The following is a 20,109-nucleotide window of genomic DNA, read 5'->3' on the forward strand; positions in this document are numbered from 1 at the left end:
ATGTTGCAGTCCTACTAATTTGGCCTCTGTTGTGTATGGAAACCACCCACGCACGCTATTGTTGAGGTCGACGGCTGCCGGCCGTCGCTTTTGACGTTGCAATAAATTTCCACGTTTATTTATTATTGCGCCGCACGTCACTGATAATTAAAAATAAATCAATTTTTAATGGCTCCAGCTCTTGCTCTCTCCCCCTCTCTCTCTGTGTGGGTTAACCAGCTAAACCAAGGGCTCTGATACGGCTCTTCTGGCTGAGTGGACACTGGCTATGAGGTTTCCACTCAAAAGAAATTAGCACACGGTTAGGGACGCAAAAATATAATAAGGTATACGCCTCCCACCCCCCGGAAAAGCGAATGCCGAGCACGTAGGAGCAAGTGCCAGACACGCTTTTAGGCAAATCAGTTTATGATTCAGAAACAATACTTCATCAGGCGGCGCCTTTCACTTAGGCCCGCAAATGGTGCGGCCGCCGCACACGAGCCTGTTTTGTCCAAATGGCCAACAATAAAGCTCAATGCGGCTCAGATCGAGCAAATGCCAAACAAACCAAAAATATCAAGAATAAACCAAGCAAAATTGTGCGAGATAGAAAATGTTGATGCGTCACGTTGTTGCAATCATTAGGAAGGCACTGAGAGAAAATGCTGCTTCATATTATCCTAAGGGAAGCAATATTATAAGAAGTAGTTCTAGTCTTTCCTCTGTGAATCGTAAATGTCTTTGAATCTGCTTTCCATCTCTGCGTATTTCTCCCAGTGTAGAGAGTGTGTTTGGAATCAACAAACGTGCCACATATGCCGCTCAAATAGCTCACAATTGTCCCGGCCAATTGCCAGGATACCGCCTTCCACTTATTCGCTAGATAGATGGTGGATAGCAAGCCAGTTTAATGAACTTTCTCCCGGCCTAAGCATGATTGAAGGTCGTCGTCGTGTTTTGGCTTTAATTATGCAGTCAACTCTTTGCGGTTTATTTGAATGTCAGACTTTTTATGACCGCATCAGGAGCAGCATCAGCATCTGCAGCACCCATCGCCCGCAGTAAATCTAATAACATAAGCCTCCGTCACAGTTACAGCTACAGCTACAGAGGGAAAAGTCGGTGGAAAGTCAGAGACCCTGTTATTTATATGCACGCATAAATATCTGAGGGGCATGGGTCTGACCACAGTTGACTTGGCAGCCGCAGAAAATGGCATAAAAGTCAGCATGTTGAACAGCGGCTGGAAAAAATATAGCCCCCGATATTATGCTACAGTGATGCGTGCGAATGTGTGCCAGGACTTTTCATATCTGGCCAGCGCTATAAAGTATAAATTACGGCAAATGCGAAGCGTTGCGAAGAGCAACAGTCTGCACGCACAACTAACTAACAACTATTAAGCCTCTGTCTCTGTTTCAGTCTCTGGATCTGGGATCTGGGTTCTGGGTTCTGGGATATGGATATGGATATGGCTCTGCTCCTGGCTCTGACTTCATCTTCGGGTGAAATACGAGCAAAGACAGCGCCAGTAATCAACATGCGTGGCGCTGTGTGCGTTTTACACATGCGCCATGCCATTTTTCCGGTGATTAAGTGTTGATAAGTCTATAAATTAACTCGAACACACGCGTCTGCCGAGAACGCCAGTCAGACAATGCCCAGGCATTGTGCTGCATGGGGCACCCGGCACCCATGTCGGCTACGCAATGTACATATATGCCGAGAGCATAGACACATACATGTATTAATCATGCGGCAAAGACATTTACATCTAAATGGTCGTTGGTTGGGAAATCTGTTGCCCACTTTATGGCACTGTCTTGAAAAGGGAAGGAAAAATGTGTGGAAAGCAAAGTAAATAAGAAATGCAGGTGATTACAGTATCGAGACTTTAGCAAATTATAGGCCCTGCGAAAGAACGCAATGGATAACGTATATTTATATGACAATTGATTGCTGCTCACTGTAAGTTTAAATTGAAAAAATTAAGTTTGCATTTTCAAACGAATCCTTTTCAGAGAGTGTAGGATTTCCAGCAGAATGCTGCTTTGGCAGAATTATATTTTATACTATTTGCGAAATGATTTTATTAAATCCCTGCTTATCTTTTAAAAAATCCTTGAGAAATTCCTTAGCAATCCCCGATGTAACAGTATCATCTACAATTCAACAAATAATATCCCCTGCTGTGGGTATTATTTACCTAACCCATAGTTAAAAAATAATTGATTATTGTGCGTAGGTTGCTTGGCTCTGTTTCACAGTCAATTAAATTCAATTTACATTTGTAAACAAAACAAAAAACGACTATTTCAACCCATTACCATTACCTGACTGGTATAAATACCGTGGGCATTGGACACTCCTTTTCAGTTTCAAAAAGAGATTTGAGTGCAATAATGATATTTAACTTTTTGCGAAAGCCGACTCCCTCGAATCTACTGGGATCACCGGAAGCATTTCGGTACTTTGAGTCCGCAATGTTCTCCATGGGCTGGTGGACCCCCCAGAAGTATAAGATATTGTACTATATTGCCGCTGCTTGCATAATGACTTGGAGTGTTGTATATTTGCCGATTGGAATCAGCATTAGCTTCTTGAAAGATATAAGGAACTTCAGTCCCAGTGAATTGCTGACAGTGCTTCAATTGTTCTTCAATTCCGTGGGAATGCCTTTCAAGGTGCTGTTCTTCAATCTTAGCTCTTGGCGATTTCACAAGGCCAAGGAGCTGTTGGGAAAGTTGGATAAGCGATGCACTCGCCTGGAGGAACGCATAGAAGTGCATCGCTGGGTCGTCCATTGCAACAAGGCCTATTTAATCTATCAGCTGATCTATATTTGCTACACTATATCCACCTTCCTGTCGGCCGTAGCTGCAGGACAGCTGCCATGGCGCATCTATAATCCTTTCGTGGATTGGCGACAGAGTAGACAGAACTTCTGGATCGCAGCCATCCACGAAACCATGCTCATGATGTGTTCGGTGACCCATACCCTTTTGAGTGACATTTACCCTCTTTTATATGGTTTGATGCTGAGAGTTCACATCAAACTGCTGCGGCAGCGAGTGGAGAGACTTTGCACGGATCCAAGCAAGAGTGAGGAAGAAAACCAAGTTGATTTGATCAATTGCATCAAGGATCATAAGCTCGTCAAAGAGTAAGCTATTAGATCGGTTTCAGAATCATGTACTTATCTTTTATTCCTTAAAGATATACCCAAATGATTCGACCTGTGATCGCTCGCACTATCTTCATCCAATTCCTACTGATTGGCATTTGCTTGGGCCTGTCTCTAATCAACCTGCTCTTTTTTGCCGACATTTGGACGGGTTTCGCCACAGTGGCCTATGTCAATGGCCTGATGGTGCAAACCTTTCCATTCTGTTTCGTATGTGACTTGATTAAGGCCGATTGTGATCATCTTGAGATGGCCATATTCCATTCCAACTGGCTAAACACTAGTCGCAGATATAAAACATCGCTGCTTTACTTTCTACAGAATACCCAGATTCCCATTGCCTTCACTGCTGGTTATATTTTCCCAATCTCTACGAGCACAAACATAAGCGTAGGTTTCAAAGAAAACAAATTATAGGAATTTGTATTGATTATTCTCTTTTTAGGTTGCAAAACTGGCTTTTACGGTGGTCACATTTGTTAATCAACTGAATATAGCCGAAAGACTAAAGAATGATTAGGGGAAGCAAGGAAAAAATATAATGCAAATGAAGCAAACTTACTATACTTATACTAAACTTATACTTACTTAATCTCTGTTTACTCAATTTAAATTATTTGAATCTTTAGAAAGTGTTTGTCAAAATAAACAATTATATATATCTGAGAGGGTGGAGCTATCATCTCCTAAATACCAACTGATGAGTGGAAATTCGCAAAGCCGGCAGGATGAAGAGGTTTAGTTTGAACTTAACTGCCAGCACACATGACCTAAGTACATATGCTTTCTGCTTAGCTTTAAAATCAATTTAAGCAAACCGCAAAGGAAACATATCCGTTACACAACAACTACCAATTTTGTGGGATATCTGGGGCAAGTTGAGGGAAAACAAGTAAATAAACAAACAAACAAAAGCGGCAGACGGAGAGGGGTTGGAGCAGTTGGATGGCAAAGTCAATTAAAATTCAAGAAAATTAATTGCTTAAAATACGCATAGAATTGATTTACAAATTCGCCAAGGACATCGTAAACAAGAAATCTGTTTTAATTGCGGCTGAGCCAAGAGCAAGGACTCCAGGACTCCCCAACTCGATTTCCTTTCCCGATTACCTCCTCCGGCCCCAGATCCATTCCCGAGACCCAAGTTCAAAGTCTAGCCGCTAGCGAAAATGTTCTTGCCAGTCTTTGATGTGCAGCAATGTGCCGGCACGAGGCTAAGGCGAAGGATGAGGATGAGGATCCGGAGACGGAATCGGAGTTGGATTTACATAAACCCAAAAATAGAGACCACCTTGCCGCACCGCAGAGTTGCAGAGCACTCATATTTAATGGGAACGCAGCGAAAAGCCTGCGGAAAATTAATTTGCATTTTTCCCCAAAACAACAACAACAGCAGCAGCAGCATCGTGCTCGCGTACATTTGCAATTGAGTTTGTACATAGTTTTCCCAGCCGCACGGCAAGTTTTCCGACACAAGTTTCCACTCGCCCAATTCACAGGGGCATTGTGGCAGTGTCGGCGGTTGGTGCTGGTTGGCTGATTGCGAGGGTGGCTTCGGTGGCTTCGGTATCTCGGTGGCTTTGCTCCACTTCGAGGCGCCAAAAACTTAATTCGCACAAATGGCCAGCAACAACAGCACACCGCCTATCACATTTGCCCGAGGCTTACACAGTTGTAGTCTCCAAAAAGGAGTGGAGTGGAGTGGAATGTGTCCTGGCGAGGGGGGTTCCACTGACGCGGCACGCGTAGACGCATTAAATCAAATTAAAAGCCCCGCTAAAAGAAGTGACAAAACCCCAGGTAAATCCCATTTTAAATACAAATAGCATGCGTATAGCTGGAGGGGCTGCGGATGCGGGAGTCGTCTGTCTGCCGTGAGTGGTTTTGCGGATTCGCCACCACATCCTCCAACCCAACCCACAAAACCACCCGCAGGACTCCACTCCGGTCGCTGGCACACATTTTTCTGCAGCTTAGCGGGACGGCGCTTGTAATCTTAGTTTAAGTTGATTGTACGACACTCGGATAGAAAAAGAAAAAATGCTTTCACCAAGGACCTCGACTATATGATACCTCGGTAAAAAATATATAACTTTAATAAGTTTAAACCATAACAACATCTTATTGGATTTTTAAAAAGTTCATTTTGCATTATCTGTACTTTTTATCCCAAACATTTTTAAGGGGGTCTTTTCTATTATTATCAACATTTGCCCAAGAATGGTTACACCTTTGGAACTATACCAATCACCGTGTAGAAAAAAGCCAGAAAAAGAAACACGATCCCGGTAAAGTGCTTTAAATAAAAATTTGTGGGCCTGGTATTAGAGAGGTGGCAAATGTGTGTTTGTTTGTTTGTTTGTAGCTCGGCTCGTGTCCGTGTCCTGTGTGAGCCAAAGGCTAAGGGTTGCCCTGAGTTTGAGTTCGAGTCGCGGAGCTAACTCTTTCCGGGAAGAAGCGAGGAAAGGAGCGGTCCTTGGTGCCGGGAATTGCTTTTAGCGTAATTGCAAGTATTCCCCGAAGGTGGGCCAAAAACACCGCATCTCCCCAAGTGCCTTCGTTTTTTAGGCCGCCGGAGTTTCTACGTCATTTTTTAACCGTGCCGCATTTCAATTAAGCCGCTTCGCCGGATTTCGCCTGTTGGTTGCCATGGCTGCTGTTAGTTTTTTATTAGTTTTTAACCTCACGGCCAAAAAAAAAAAAGAAACACAAACTAGTTCAATCAATCAAACGATCAATCAAAAAATTCAATCTCCATCAATTGCAGGCGGCAGCATAAGCAAACAGCCCGGGAAAATATAACATTCATTAACCCGTGAACCCTTTTGGCCAAAATCCCGAAAATTGCAGTTCAGTTCGATTGCGATTCAATTCAGCAGCTTAGCTTACTTGACTATTCAGGCACAAAAAAGAACACTCTGACCTTTTTGTGCTGTGTACTTTACGATGCCCGGTTGATTTTTTAGCATATGAGAAGGACGACAACGACGACTGGAGGACATGTGTCGGTGTCATTAAGTGACTGCCAGTGAGTGTGGCTTGTAAAAATCACTTTTTAAAGCGACAGATACACGCATTCAAGCGTGGGCACTTTTGCGTTTTCCAGGACGGAGGACGAGGACCAGGATCCAGTCCATGCCCAAAACCAAAAAGGGACGAAGGCAGAACCAGGAGCTGGTCGCCACCCGTTGAGGCAGTCAGCCAGCATATTTATTTTATTCCAACTCGTTCTGGCAGTGCATAAAACTGTTTTTAACATGTCCTGCTGCTTGTTTTCCCCCGCTGTCCTCCTGCCGTTTTTGCTGGCAGCCCTTTTTATGCCAAATGTAAGCGATCTGCACGGAACTGACACAAATACGGGGCCGCTGAAGTGCCACTGCAGAGCGATGAGGAGCAGAGCGGAGCGGAGCGGAAGCCGAGTGTTGGACAAGCAGATTTAAACCGTTACGGTTTACCTGCCACCACGCACACACATTCCATAGAATATATATTTGCGTGCACACGTGGAACACACACACTCACCATACATATGTATACATATTTAAATAAAACGTTTTCGCATCGCCCAGGACAACACCGCACTTTGCGCAATCACAGACTCAGACACACACCGGCGAGAGAGCGGCCAGTCAGTCGAGGGGCAGTTTTCCGCTTCAGTTTTCACTTCTTTCCACGAAATGCAGGCCAGAAGACGGGTGGCGACGGCTGACTGAAACAGCTTCCATTGATTTCACACAGCTTTGGTGAAGAAAAACATATAAAAGCCGTTTTGCAGGGCCACAAAAAACGAGGAGAGCTTAACATTATAAAAAGGGGAAGCAATGCCAAAGGTGGCGACTATGGGGATACCTCTTAAAACATTTTAATATCTAATATAAGGTCTTAACTTTAGATTGCTTGCATAGTTTTCAGCTTGATCAAATTCATTTAAAATTTGCAATAATTTGATAGAAACAAAATAATATACATCATTTACATTTCCCCATTTAAGCTGTTATTAAAAAGTTTACTCTAGTAAATATCTAATGCTTTCATAATATTGACGTTAGTGTCCATATACTGCTCTATATCTATATTTTTGATGGTATCGTTTGGGTTTTCTTCTGCATGTTATATAAACACCAACGAATACAATATATCACTGAACCCTTCGAGTGCCGGGGTATATATATTGTATAAAAAAGAGAAGAGAAGCCCCTCCACACAAACACAAACGCAAATGCAAATACAAATAGAGCAACAAATGGGTAGGGCTTAAGGACGCTGGGTGGGTTGGGGGAGGAGAAAATGTCGTCGTCACGTGGCCGCTGCATAAGCTGAAATGAGTTACATCAAATGCTTTTGGCTTTCACAGGAAATGGCAGTGCAATGCATTTTTATTTACATCTAAGGACAACACACCGAGTGGAGTGGGGGTCGAGCAAGCCATTAAGGAATTGCTCGGCAATTGAAATGGCCAAGTCAAATAAAAGGCAGCCAGACATTTTGCAGTGGAGCGGGCGGGCGGGGGTGTGTTGGGTATTTGATTAAAATTAAAAATACGTGGACCAAGGCAAGGCTTTGATGTCGACCACAGTGCCATGTCAGCGGGATATCCTTTCGCTCTGCCCTGCTTCCCTACCAATCTGTGTAGTTTCTCTCACCTGACATTGATTTATGTGAGGCAACTTAATGAAAAGACCATTGCAGGCTGTATCAGCTGGGTCAGGTAGAGGTAGCCAGTAGTTCGATTTAGCTAAGCGAAAATAAATTACAAGGTATTAGGACCGAAACGATTGCCAAAAGTGTACTCGCGTTGCTGCGTTACGCATACGCCCCGTTGCCTCGCGGAAAGGAGAGAGCGGGGCTCTCGAGGGCCTCGTGCTTCAAGGCAGACGGCAATCAATCATCAATTACGATTAAATCCATCAGGAATTATGCGTCAAATTGATTGAAAGTCAGTTGGCACATTCTAGCCAGCCAGGGTCGGACACTGAATTATGGCATTAAATCAATTTTCCTTTAGTTAAATCAACGGCGCAACTATTCCACCGGACCAACTTGGCCCGTTAGCCCGGCTTTGGCTTTGGCTTTGGCTTTGGCTCCGGCTCTGGCTCTGGCTCTGGCTCTGGCTTCAGGCAAGGGCATTGGCATTAGCATTAGCTGTACCCGTCAGTCAAAGTCAACCCAACTGGTTGAGCTGAGCTGAGCTCCGGCAGTGCCAGTGGCTGCCGCCGGAGTTGAGCCGAATCCGACGCTGTTGCTCCATGAAACTTAAATCGCCCAGACTCCGGTTCGAGTGACGGCACAAAACTTTTGCCGGGCCAATAAAGTACGGCCAAGTGATGGGTTGGCTGCAGACCCAGTGAGCTGAGAGTCCGTTCGTTTTTCCGGGAAAGGCAAAGCAATCCTCGACACTGTGACGCATCGACCTGAAGTCCCAGAGTCTCCGCTGTCGTCTCCTTCTCCGTTTGCGCCTCCAAGCTGGGAGAATCCCTAAGAAATGAAAATATTTTCTTGCAATTGGAGAGAAATGCGATGGCTGCGATGGCAATGGCGATGGTGGAGCATAAAAAAGCAGACCCAATGAAAACTGCAAATCGCAGTGTCTGGAGTCTCGGCGAGCGGAGCGCGTCAATTGACTGCAATAATTCTGGAAAATGTGCAAAGTGTAAGGCCGGACTGTCGGACTGCCAAGTAATTTATTTATCAAGTTTCAAGCTGCAGCTTGAAAACTTAATACGCCGCCAAATTGAAAGCAGTCGGGCGGCATCTTAAATTGCACATCCTTCTGCTGGCCTTACCATAATCAAGGAGAGAGTCCCACAGAGTGGCTAAGGCCTTGCACTAAAGCCCGATAGTTGACTTTGCGGAGGCGAATGGCACTAACCAATTTGCACTTTACCGCAAAATTCAATTTACGCATCCTGCAAATGCTGCAAAGTCCTGGCCAGTAAGTAGCAATTCATGCGTGAACCTGACAAGGACATCGCACCCACATACAGGGACACACACACACATTCACCAATATAGGCAAATAGAGGGTGCAAATATATATACAAAAAAAAAAAACCGAGAAAAAAACACATCCAAACGAGAATCCTTTGTGCAAAGTATCGAAATGACATTTATGCTGAAAGACATATGACGCTGAGGACTTGACAACTTTTCTTTTGTCCGCACACACTCCAACCATTGCCCTCCGCAAATATTTGCAAAATGCAATAACTGGCACGATTCGAGTGCACAATTCTGGTTGAAAAAGGAAAGTGTGTCTGCTGTGTCTTTTCCCGCCATATCCCCGAAAGCCCCCTTAAACTAGAACCCAATTCCGTGAGCCCTTGCCCTCGTTCTTGGCCCACTTGTCATGCATTGCCAAGTTTGCCTGGATGGCCAACAAACGCCGTCTAATCGAAGGCACAATATTCAATATAAATAATTGATGCGCACTTTTTCCAATGGGTCGTACAGTGGGTGAAACTCTGACGACAGCGGCGATAAAAACAATGCCAATGCCAGCTGCTGCAAAACAATTTTGCATACCCTCTACTTATGCGTTTAAGCTACAGACTAGAATGAAATAATAGCTATAAAAACTCATATTTACTCATAAATAAATATAAATATTCTTTATTGTTCATTTGCTTCATGTTCCCAACATACCAGTAAATGAAGCAGACATCACTATAACATTTTAAAATGCATTATAATATGTCTAAAGATTGATACTATTGCTTTGCCTGCAGCTGTAACTGCGTATGAATACAAGGTCCTTGTGCGCATTCTATTGCCCACTGATTGATGTCCTTTTGGCTGTTGTTGCCATTGTTCTTGTTGTTTTCGCAAATTGGTTTCCATTGGGGCAGGATGCATGCATATGTACATAAGCCGGGTCGAGGATAGGCAGCGTGGGTGGTGGTTTCAAGGTTGCTGCCGCATTAAGTGTCCATACACTCACACACACAGAAACGGGCGAAGTACAAACAAAAAATAAACCTTTGCATACTTATAAGGGCAAAGTGTATAAGGCTCAATTAAAATTTTACGCCCGTTTGCATTTGAAGTGCCTGTGTATGTTGGGTAGAAACTGAAGAAGACTGAAGTGTGTATGTGTGTGTGGATGGGTGTTAGCCATAGGCCCGACTGTTTGGTAGTTTCCTAGCCTACAGCAGCTGCCAACTTGCTGTTGTTGTGCAACTTTTCCCACTGCAACACACAAAACCCCTCACCACTCACAGATGTGTGAGAGTTTGGGGCTGCAGTGCACAAAAGCGAATTTAATGAAACGGAACTTGAGGCATAATTGAGTAAGGGCTGCCCTGGTAGATTTGACAAAGCAGAATTGCTTTGGCCAGATGGGCTTACGCTCGGCTGTGAAAGGGTTGTGTTTGAAATTGAGCCAACTATTAAGAAAGGGATATCCCAAATTGCTATATGTTGACAATAGATCTTCAAACATTCGGTTAAGGAAGCTCTTTTAATAATACACAACAAAATAACAGATTTAACTCACTATTTTAATTAATCAATCTTGTGATAAGGGTCTGTGCGCTATTTTAAATCGGACTAACTGCTAAATCTGCGGTCAAAACAATCGCATTCAAGTGGGTTTTAGTCAAATGCGATTAGCTCGTTAAATCAGATTTTAAATAAACTAAAATGAGAGAAAATGCTGCATCATAGAATTCTAAGGGAAACAATATTATAAGAAGTAGTTCAGCTACAGCTACAGAGGGAAAAGTCGGTGGAAAGTCAGAGACCCTGTTATTTAAATGCACGCATAAATATCTGAGGGGCATGGGTCTGACCACAGTTGACTTGGCAGCCGCAGAAAATGGCATAAAAGTCAACATGTTGAACAGCGGCTGGAAAAAATATAGCCCCCGATATTATGCTACAGTGATGCGTGCGAATGTGTGCCAGGACTTTTCATATCTGGCCAGGGCTATAAAGTATAAATTACGGCAAATGCGAAGCGTTGCGAAGAGCAACAGTCTGCACGCACAACTAACTAACAACTATTAAGCCTTTGTCTCTGTTTCAGTCTCTGGATCTGGGATCTGGGTTCTGGGTTCTGGGTTCTGGGTTCTGGGATATGGATATGGATATGGCTCTGCTCCTAGCTCTGACTTCATCTCCGGGTGAAATACGAGCAAAGACAGCGCCAGTAATCAACATGCGTGGCGCTGTGTGCGTTTACACATGCGCCATGCCATTTTTCCGGTGATTAAGTGTTGATAAGTCTATAAATTAACTCGAACACACGCGTCTGCCGAGAACGCGAGTCAGACAATGCCCAGGCATTGTGCTGCATGGGGGCACCCGGCACCCATGTCGGCTACGCAATGTACATATATGCCGAGAGCATAGACACATACATGTATTAATCATGCGGCAAAGACATTTACATCTAAATGGTCGGTGGTCGTTGGTTGGGAAATCTGTTGCCCACTTTATGGCACTGTCTTGAAAAGGGAGGGAAAAATGTGTGGAAAGCAAAGTAAATAAGAAATGCAGGTGATTACAGTATCGAGACTTTAGCAAATTATAGGCCCTGCGAAAGAACGCAATGGATAACGTATATTTATATGATAATTGATTGCTGCTCACTGTTTGTTAAAATTGAAGAAATTAAGTTTGCATTTTCAAACGAATCCTTTTCAGAGAGTGTAGGATTTCCAGCAGAATGCTGCTTTGGCACAATTAAATTTGTATACTATTTGCGAAATGATTTTATTAAATCCCTGCTTATCTTTTAAAGAATCCTTGAGAAATTCCTTAGCAATCCCCGATGTAACAGTATCATCTACAATTCAACAAATAATATTCCCTGCTGTGGGTATTATTTTCCTAACCCATAGTTAAAAAATAATTGATTATTGTGCGTAGGTTGCTTGGCTCTGTTTCACAGTCAATTAAATTCAATTTACATTTGTAAACAAAACAAAAAACGACTATTTCAACCCATTGCCATTACCTGACTGGTATAAATACCGTGGTCAGTGGATACTCCTCTTCAGTTTCAAAAAGAGATTTGAGTGCAATAATGATATTTAACTATTTGCGAAAACCGACTCCCTCGAATCTACTGGGATCACCGGATGCATTTCGGTACTTTGAGACCGGAATGTTCTCCATGGGCTGGTGGACCCCCCAGAAGTATAAGATATTGTACTATATTGCCGCTGCTTGCATAATGACTTGGAGTGTTGTATATTTGCCGATTGGAATCAGCATTAGCTTCCTGAAGGATATAAGGAACTTCAGTCCCAGTGAATTGCTGACAGTACTTCAACTGTTCTTCAATTCCGTGGGATTGCCTTTCAAGGTGCTGATCTGCAATCTTAGCTCTTGGCGATTTCACAAGGCCAAGGAGCTGTTGGGAAAGTTGGATAAGCGATGCACTCGCCTGGAGGAGCGCATAGAAGTGCATCGCAGGGTCGTCCATTACAACAAGGCCTATTTAATCTATCAGCTGATGTATATTTGCTACGCTATATCCACCTTTCTGTCGGCCGTAGCTGCAGGACAGCTGCCATGGCGCATCTATAATCCTTTCGTGGATTGGCGACAGAGTAGACAGAACTTCTGGATCGCAGCCATCCATGAGACCATGCTCATGATGTGCACGGCGACCAATACCCTTTTGAGTGACATTTACCCTCTTTTATATGGTTTGATGCTGAGAGTTCACATCAAACTGCTGCGGCAGCGAGTGGAGAGACTTTGCACGGATCCCAGCAAGAGTGAAGAGGAAAACCAAATTGATTTGATCAATTGCATCAAGGATCATAAGCTCGTCAAAGAGTAAGCTATTAGATCGGTTTCAGAATCATGTACTTATCTTTTATTCTTTAAAGATATACCCAAATGATTCGACCTGTGATCGCTCGTACTATCTTCATCCAATTCCTACTGATTGGCATTTGCTTGGGCCTGTGTATGATCAACCTGCTCTTTTTTGCCGACATTTGGACGGGTTTCGCCACAGTGGTCTATATCATTGGCGTGATGTTGCAAACCTTTCCATTCTGTTTCGTATGTGACTTGATTAAGGCCGATTGTGATCATCTTGAGATGGCCATATTCCACTCCAACTGGCTAAAAACTAGTCGCAGATATAAAACATCGCTGCTTTACTTTCTACAAAACACTCAGATTCCCATTGCTTTCATTGCTGGTTATATTTTCCGAATCTCTACGAGCACAAACATAAGCGTAGGTTTCAAAGAAAACAAATTATAGGAATTTGTATTGATTATTCTCTTTTTAGGTTGCAAAACTGGCTTTTACGGTGGTCACATTTGTTAATCAACTGAATATAGCCGAAAGACTAAAGAATGATTAGGGGAAGCAAGGAAAAAATATAATGCAAATGAAGCAAACTTACTACTTACTATACTTATACTAAACTTATACTTACTTAATCTCTGTTTACTCTATTTAAATTATTTGATTAAAATTAAAAAATTATGACTATTCCAGTAAATGAAGCAGACATCACTATAACATTTTAAAATGCATTATAATATGTCTAAGGATTGATAAATAAACCCCTCACCCCTCACAGATGTGTGAGAGTGTGGGGCTGCAGTGCACAAAAGCGTATTTAATGAAACGGAACTTGAGGCATAATTGAGTAAGGGCTGCCCTGGTAGATTTGACAAAGAAGAATTGCTTTGGCCAGATGGGCTTACGCTCGGCTGTGAAAGGATTGTGTTTGAAATTGAGCCAACTATTAACAAATGGATATCCCAAATTGCTATATGTTGACAATATTTCTTCAAACATTCGGTTAAGGAAGCTCTTTTAATAATACACAACAAAATAACAGATTTAAATCACTATTTCAATTAATCGAACTTGTGTTACGGTCCTGTGCGGTACGGACTAACTGCTAAATCTGCGGTCAAAATAATCGCTTTCAAGTGGGTTTTAGTCAAATGCGATTGAGCTCGTTAAATCAGATTTTAAATAAACTTAAATGGGGACAATTTGTAATTAGCTTAGGGATTATTTATTTTGGATAATCAAAGCATACTCCTATGATTTTAAAAGCTAATAATATTTTCCTGTAACATAGTTCATAAAAATGCGTTTAGCTCTTTATAAACTCAACAATATTTTTCATGGAATGAGTTTTAATCTCCAATAATATTTACTTTAACGCGGATAGCTGGATACTTTGACAGCTTCAAAAACTATTACGACAACAATTGCAACTCCAGGGCCTCACCACCCACCGCCCACCGCTTTGTCTAACCCGCATGTGAAATTCATTTTTTATTATCACTGCCTTTATTGTTTTCCCGCCGTCGCTGCTCAAATAGAAATAAAAACAAAATCAGCTTGCAAAATATGTTGAATATTTTACATGGCTCGCAACAATGGCTATAACTAAAAGGCGGCAAATGAAATATGCAACAAAAGCGAGAGCGTGCAGCATGAGAAAACAAATTGAAAAAAGTGCAAAAAACAAACCAGACGCCGGGAAAATGGGAAAAGCAGGAGGGGGGAAGGTGGAAATGAGCGAGAACTTGGTTAACAAATTGCTGCGAATATTAGAGGCGAAGTCTAATGCAGCAGCAACAGACAATGGACCCATATTTCTGACAACGAATTAAACAAATTCCGACTGCCGGCGAGTATGTGGATGCAGGATCTGGACAACTGGATAGTTGGATACATGGATAGCTGGATGGGATTGGCAAAACCAAATAAACTGCGAGACAGCGCAGGCAACAAACTAAAAGGACGAAAGGACTCGCAGCTGGATCGATTTTGCTCGCAAGCTGATGATGTGCAGCCAGCAACATGTGTGTTTTTTTTATTCATATTTTATATATTTTTATTTTTAGTTTTTCCTATTTTTTTTTTCGTTGGGTTTAGCAAAGCATTTTGCCTTGGGACGAGGTTTGGCTGGCTAGAAGCTTTCATATTTCCGCCTTAGTCTGCTGCCAGGACAGTTTTTAAAAATTCAATTTTCCTTAACATCTAAGCGGTTAGAATGTGTGTTTATGTGTGTGCACTGGGGGAAAAATCTTTGCGTAGAACCGTTTACGAAATTGATATCAAAATTTTAGGTTTAATATAGAAAACTTGGTGGATATTTGCTATGAATTGTGTTAAATGGATAAAAGATTTGTTATAATTAAAGTACCTTATAGAGAATTACCAGAGTCTAGAATTTACATTCAGAAATATTGAACGAATATTTATACCCTTTTTTCTAGGGTATTCTAATATTAGTCAGCAGCTTGTAACGATGTGAAGGAGTCATTTCCGACCCTATAAATCATATATATTCTTGATCAGAATCAAAAGCCGAGTCAATCTAGCTGTGTCCGGCAAAAATTTAATTTTTTCCAAATTTTGAAAATTTTTTAAGGGTTACATCGTTAAAATTGTCAAAAAAAAATTAGCCAAAAAATTTAATTTTTTTAAATTATAAATTGAGTATGCAGATTTATTTCCCTGATAAAGACTAAGATAGGAATGATTTCCGAATTAAAATGAAGGCTTTTTTGGCCAAGTTATGGAATTTTTAAGCTTAGATTTGTCGCAAAAATTGTCATATAAAAATATTGATTTAACTATTAATCGATATCCAATTCAATCGTGAAAGGGAATTGCAGACTGCAACTTTAGCTTCCCGAAGTTAGTTCCCCCTCTTTTGTAATTTTTAGCCAAATCCCTAAAGTTTTCTCTGCGTGCAGCTGGCGCACAGGTTCCGCCATATAAAACTTGCAGCCAGGAAAGACTATAGAAAATTGCCTTTTGCATTGCAAAGGCCAAAAATGAAAACAAAAATATCAATAGACCAAACTAAGAATAAACTATAAAAATAAGCCAAAAAAATGGCAACACAAAAACTGAGAGATATTGAAAAAACATGGCCTAGCTTTGGCCACGACGAAGCCGTTTTCAAAGTAAAATGGAAATGGAAAATTGCACAAAATGCAATTTATGCTCATGAAGTTGAGAATTGAGAGAGAAACACATACATTTTGTTGCGAATTCAGTGATGTGATATATGGGTGAAGGCGCAATTTCATTTATTTGCCAGACACGCCCCCCGAATGATGCATGACCCCAAATGGAGTGCCGGGGATTGCTCAGATGTGCGTTGATGTCTAATCCTTAATATTAAATCCATACAATCAATTTGCAGACCTGAAACGCAGAGGGTGACATGGCAGTATACAGAGTGTGAGCTGTATACAAGGGGACCAGGATATCTGGAATTCAATTTTCTGCATAGATACGCTGCTGCTGTTCCTGCTGCTGCTGCGAGCGATATGAAAAATGCAGAGGGAATAATGAAAGTCACCTTTGGCACAATAATTCATCATTGTGTGTGCGGAGGGTGGGACCAGGAGCAGGAGCAGGACCATAAGCAGGAGCTGGAACTAGGGGGGCCGCTTCGTCATATCGTCATATCAAATGAAATGCATAGTCATGCGATGTCAGCGCCCAGACAAAGCAGCTAACGGGGGAAAACTACTACTACTACTATTACTATATGTACCTAACAACGTGGAAAAACAAATAATGCAATTTTTTGCCAGTGCCACCGCTGTGACATCAACACATACACATCAGCTGCGAGTGCAATCTACGCACGCAGACGGTTGATGTATGACCCACGACCCCTGGCCGCACCGAATGGGGCGGGGTCAACAGCCAGGGAATTGCCGGATAGATGAGCACACAAAACGCTGGCCATATGTCAGGGCATCAAATAAATATCATAAATTGCCCTGCCAAAAAGGAGGTGGAAACGAGCTGCAAGTGAATAAGGATATTTCCCTCTGCGAGAGGGACTAGAAACAATCAACATTCCCAATGGCCAATGGGCTGGGTTGAATATGTCTTTTAAGAGATACAAACCGGCCCATTTTGGGCTTTTTCATATTTTATCAGCACAAAGAAGGCTTAGGTATTTGCAGAATTTATTGATTACAATGTAAGTTTGGAGTCTACATGCAAAGAATGGGCAACACAATTTTACTCTTAAACTTATGGCAAGACAAATTATTTATGTTGCTTCCCATTCAGCTCTTACTTTTTCTTGTACAAATAAAATGCTTCAATTTTTCGTTTCAATTGCTTGGAATTCCTTTGGGATATTCAAGCCAGCGTCAGGATATTAAAGGGAAACGACTGCGAGGACGATAAAAAGACGGATTTACGCCTTTGATTCAAGTGACAGAGCGACAAAAGGAAGCAGGGCTCGACTGTGAACAGATAATGTCAATATTAGTCGCCTGCATAATGTACAATAAATGGCAAAATAATACAAAGGCAGCGAGATGGCAGGACCGGTCGCGGCAAAGGATGAAAAATCAATAGCCTCAAGGCAACAAAGGGACAATGAAAAGGACCAACACACACACACACACACAGGAACAGGGACAAAGTCACCGGAGTGCGTATAAAGTGGGGCGAAACACTTTTGTATCCCAAGCCGGATGGCAAATAAAAAAGGAATTTGTCAGTTATGGTTTATGTGCATTTGCCACAACGTTCAATTAATCATTCGCCGTATGGATGAACTTGAAGTTTTCCATTCCTTTCACTTTTCCGCTTCCTTTCCGTATCCTGTAACGGATTTGCATTGGGCGGCCGACATTTTTATGAAAATTACAAAACAGTTTTTTTGAAAAATGAATCAAAACATGCGCACGTCATAAATTCCGTAAAAAGCATAATAAATAAAATGAAATAATAACATTTTTATTACACTGCTGCAGTGGAGCGTTGCCAAGAGCTGTCGAAGGCGAAGGCGAACCGCCCACCAGAAAGCCACCCAAAAACAGGCAACAGCTTCTAATACTTTCGAATGGCAAAAGTTTTTGCAGCTCACCGTTTGTTGCTTTTAATGATGCCATCATAAATTATTACATTGCTATTCCGTTTTATTGTTTCACCCGCGATTGAGCAGCTGGAACTGTTACCTAGTCAAAGCTGGAGGGAGCTTCTCAGCCCCCAAGATGCCGAGATGGTGAGCGAACAAGGCTAAACGCAATTATTATTACTTTTAAAGCATTTTTATGCCCTTTTATTTCCCGGCCACACGATTTTGCTATTAACAGCGCACAGCCCGGCACGGCGTCGAGGAGGAGTATATAACAATCTTGGCAGCGAAAAAATTTCACTTCAGGAGTTTATTATGATTTTTATGGATATAATATAGGCCGGCCCGAAAAACTGGGAAACTGGGAAACTGGCAACCTGGCGACAGTGCGCACGTGCAAGTCTTATGCCGTGAGGGGGGAAGGGAGTTGTCCTGGTAGTCCTGGAGTCGCCACCTGTGCGATTCCTGGCTCAGCATATTCCAGGACTCTCATTTCGGTTGGGAGCATATTGATGATGGTTGCGGTGGCTGGGCGGAAATTGTTAAAACTGTAATTGCTAAACGAATTTTAATGAGCTCATTAATTTGATAAAGGGATTTACACGGTGTTGCGGTCTGGTGGCTTGCTGACGATGTCCTCGTCCTCGTCCTCGTCCCAGTCCTGCTCCTGACCAAATGTTGCTATGCGGTTAACTTCGCCGACGATCCGGTCTGGCGGAATATCCCTTCTTCCTTTTGCTGTGTGTGTGTCTGTCTGTCTGTGTCCGTTGGCATTGCTGCCGGCATTAATTAAAATTTGCTTCAAATTATTTTCCACCGTTTTTTTTTTTTGTAGATTTTGTTGCCCCTTGCCGGGCAAACAAAATTTTGTTTGACTTGCTAATGTTGTTGGCGGCTTTCGAAACCCGAAACGGTTTTGCTTTTGCGCTGGAAATTGCACAACAATAAGTATACGCCGTGTGGGTCCCAGTGCGAAAAAAATGAGGCAGAAAAACAGTGCACAGAACTAAATAAACGAAGCGTTAAGAGATATGCAACCGGAAGCGGCACACTCTCTCTGTATGTGTGTGTGTGGCCGCAGTTGGTTGCAGTTACAGTGAAGTTGCAATGACACTGACAGTCGCAGACACATATAGATAGGCGGCCACGGCCATATTCACTCTGCTGGCAGAGTGCAAAAATTTCCACCGAGTTTTTTTCTGAATTTTCTTCTTCATTTTTTTGTAATACCAAAAGCTCTTTGTTTTGTTCTGTCCTTTTTCCCCCGCCACCCCACCCAGTTCATCACATGTCGACAAGAGGGACAGACAGTTCGAGGCGGAAAGATCCTGCGAAGGATACTATTTCGACGGTTATGGCCGACGTTGCCATTGTTGCCGGGAGTAAATGTAAACGCCTTGATAAGCGCACACAGAAAAGCTAATTGGATTTCGTTCAATTGAAGAAGCCGAAAAAAGAAATAAAATAAAATGAAATGGGTAACCCAGTCTGGCTGTAAAGGATTCAATCGATAAATAGCTCACTGTTGCCAAACTTTTGGTGTTTCATATTTCAAATGATTTTTTATAAGCACATTCCTTTAAGACCTTCGTCTGGGCCAGGTCAAGGGAGCTTAAGACGAAGTGTTTGCTTTAAGATTGTTTTGATATTATTTGTATTTATGAGCTAAAAAACAGTTTGTTTTCCCCTTAAACTATCAACTTCATCAGCTTGAAAGGTTGTCTTAAAGCAACAAGCTCTAGAAAATAAACAAAGCACAGCTGTGAGGGGAAGAAAGTTGACGGAAAATATCTTAAAAATGCATAGATAACAGTTCAGAATATCCTCCTTGTCTGTCATAGCTTCAAAACAGCTTTGTTCCCTTGCAATATTGCTGGATCCACATAATTTCCATGGCATCGCCCACAAGCTGAGCACAATTTGCACTCATAAAGCAATTTAAATTCATGCCAAAAGATGAAAGATATCCTTCGCTGGCCATCCAGGACACAATGGCGATAGTGTGCAAATTGCTGGCGCTGTTTAAGCAAATGTTGCCAAAGAAGACCAAAACGGGGAAGGGACAGGCAAAGGATCAGGAACAGGACTAACCGAACACAAAACAGAA

General features: G+C 42.3%; 2 protein-coding genes and 1 long non-coding RNA gene across 3 annotated transcripts in view; 2 read left to right on the plus strand and 1 right to left on the minus strand.

Annotated features, from left to right (window-relative positions):
* The window catches only part of LOC147643047 (uncharacterized), a 65,882-nt gene that overhangs the window by 10,962 nt on the left and 34,811 nt on the right, over window positions 1–20,109 (minus strand). The gene's annotated exons all lie outside the window — the stretch shown is intronic.
* Or98a (Odorant receptor 98a) lies at window positions 2,385–3,686 on the plus strand. Its single transcript, XM_020944157.2, has 3 exons — window positions 2,385–3,145; window positions 3,199–3,556; window positions 3,612–3,686. The coding sequence occupies exons 1-3, from the start codon at window positions 2,385–2,387 to the stop codon at window positions 3,684–3,686; spliced, it is 1,194 nt and encodes a 397-aa protein (XP_020799816.2).
* Window positions 11,236–13,571, plus strand: LOC110177433 (odorant receptor 98a-like). The gene is made up of 3 exons (XM_020944156.2): window positions 11,236–12,952; window positions 13,006–13,363; window positions 13,419–13,571. Exons 1-3 carry the CDS (start codon window positions 12,192–12,194, stop codon window positions 13,491–13,493), a joined length of 1,194 nt encoding a protein of 397 aa, XP_020799815.2. The 5' UTR covers window positions 11,236–12,191; the 3' UTR covers window positions 13,494–13,571.

The sequence above is a fragment of the Drosophila serrata genome, unplaced genomic scaffold (assembly GCF_035046125.1).
Source record: "Drosophila serrata isolate PLE 108 unplaced genomic scaffold, ASM3504612v1 contig_295, whole genome shotgun sequence".
In the NCBI taxonomy this organism is placed as follows: domain Eukaryota; kingdom Metazoa; phylum Arthropoda; class Insecta; order Diptera; family Drosophilidae; genus Drosophila; species Drosophila serrata.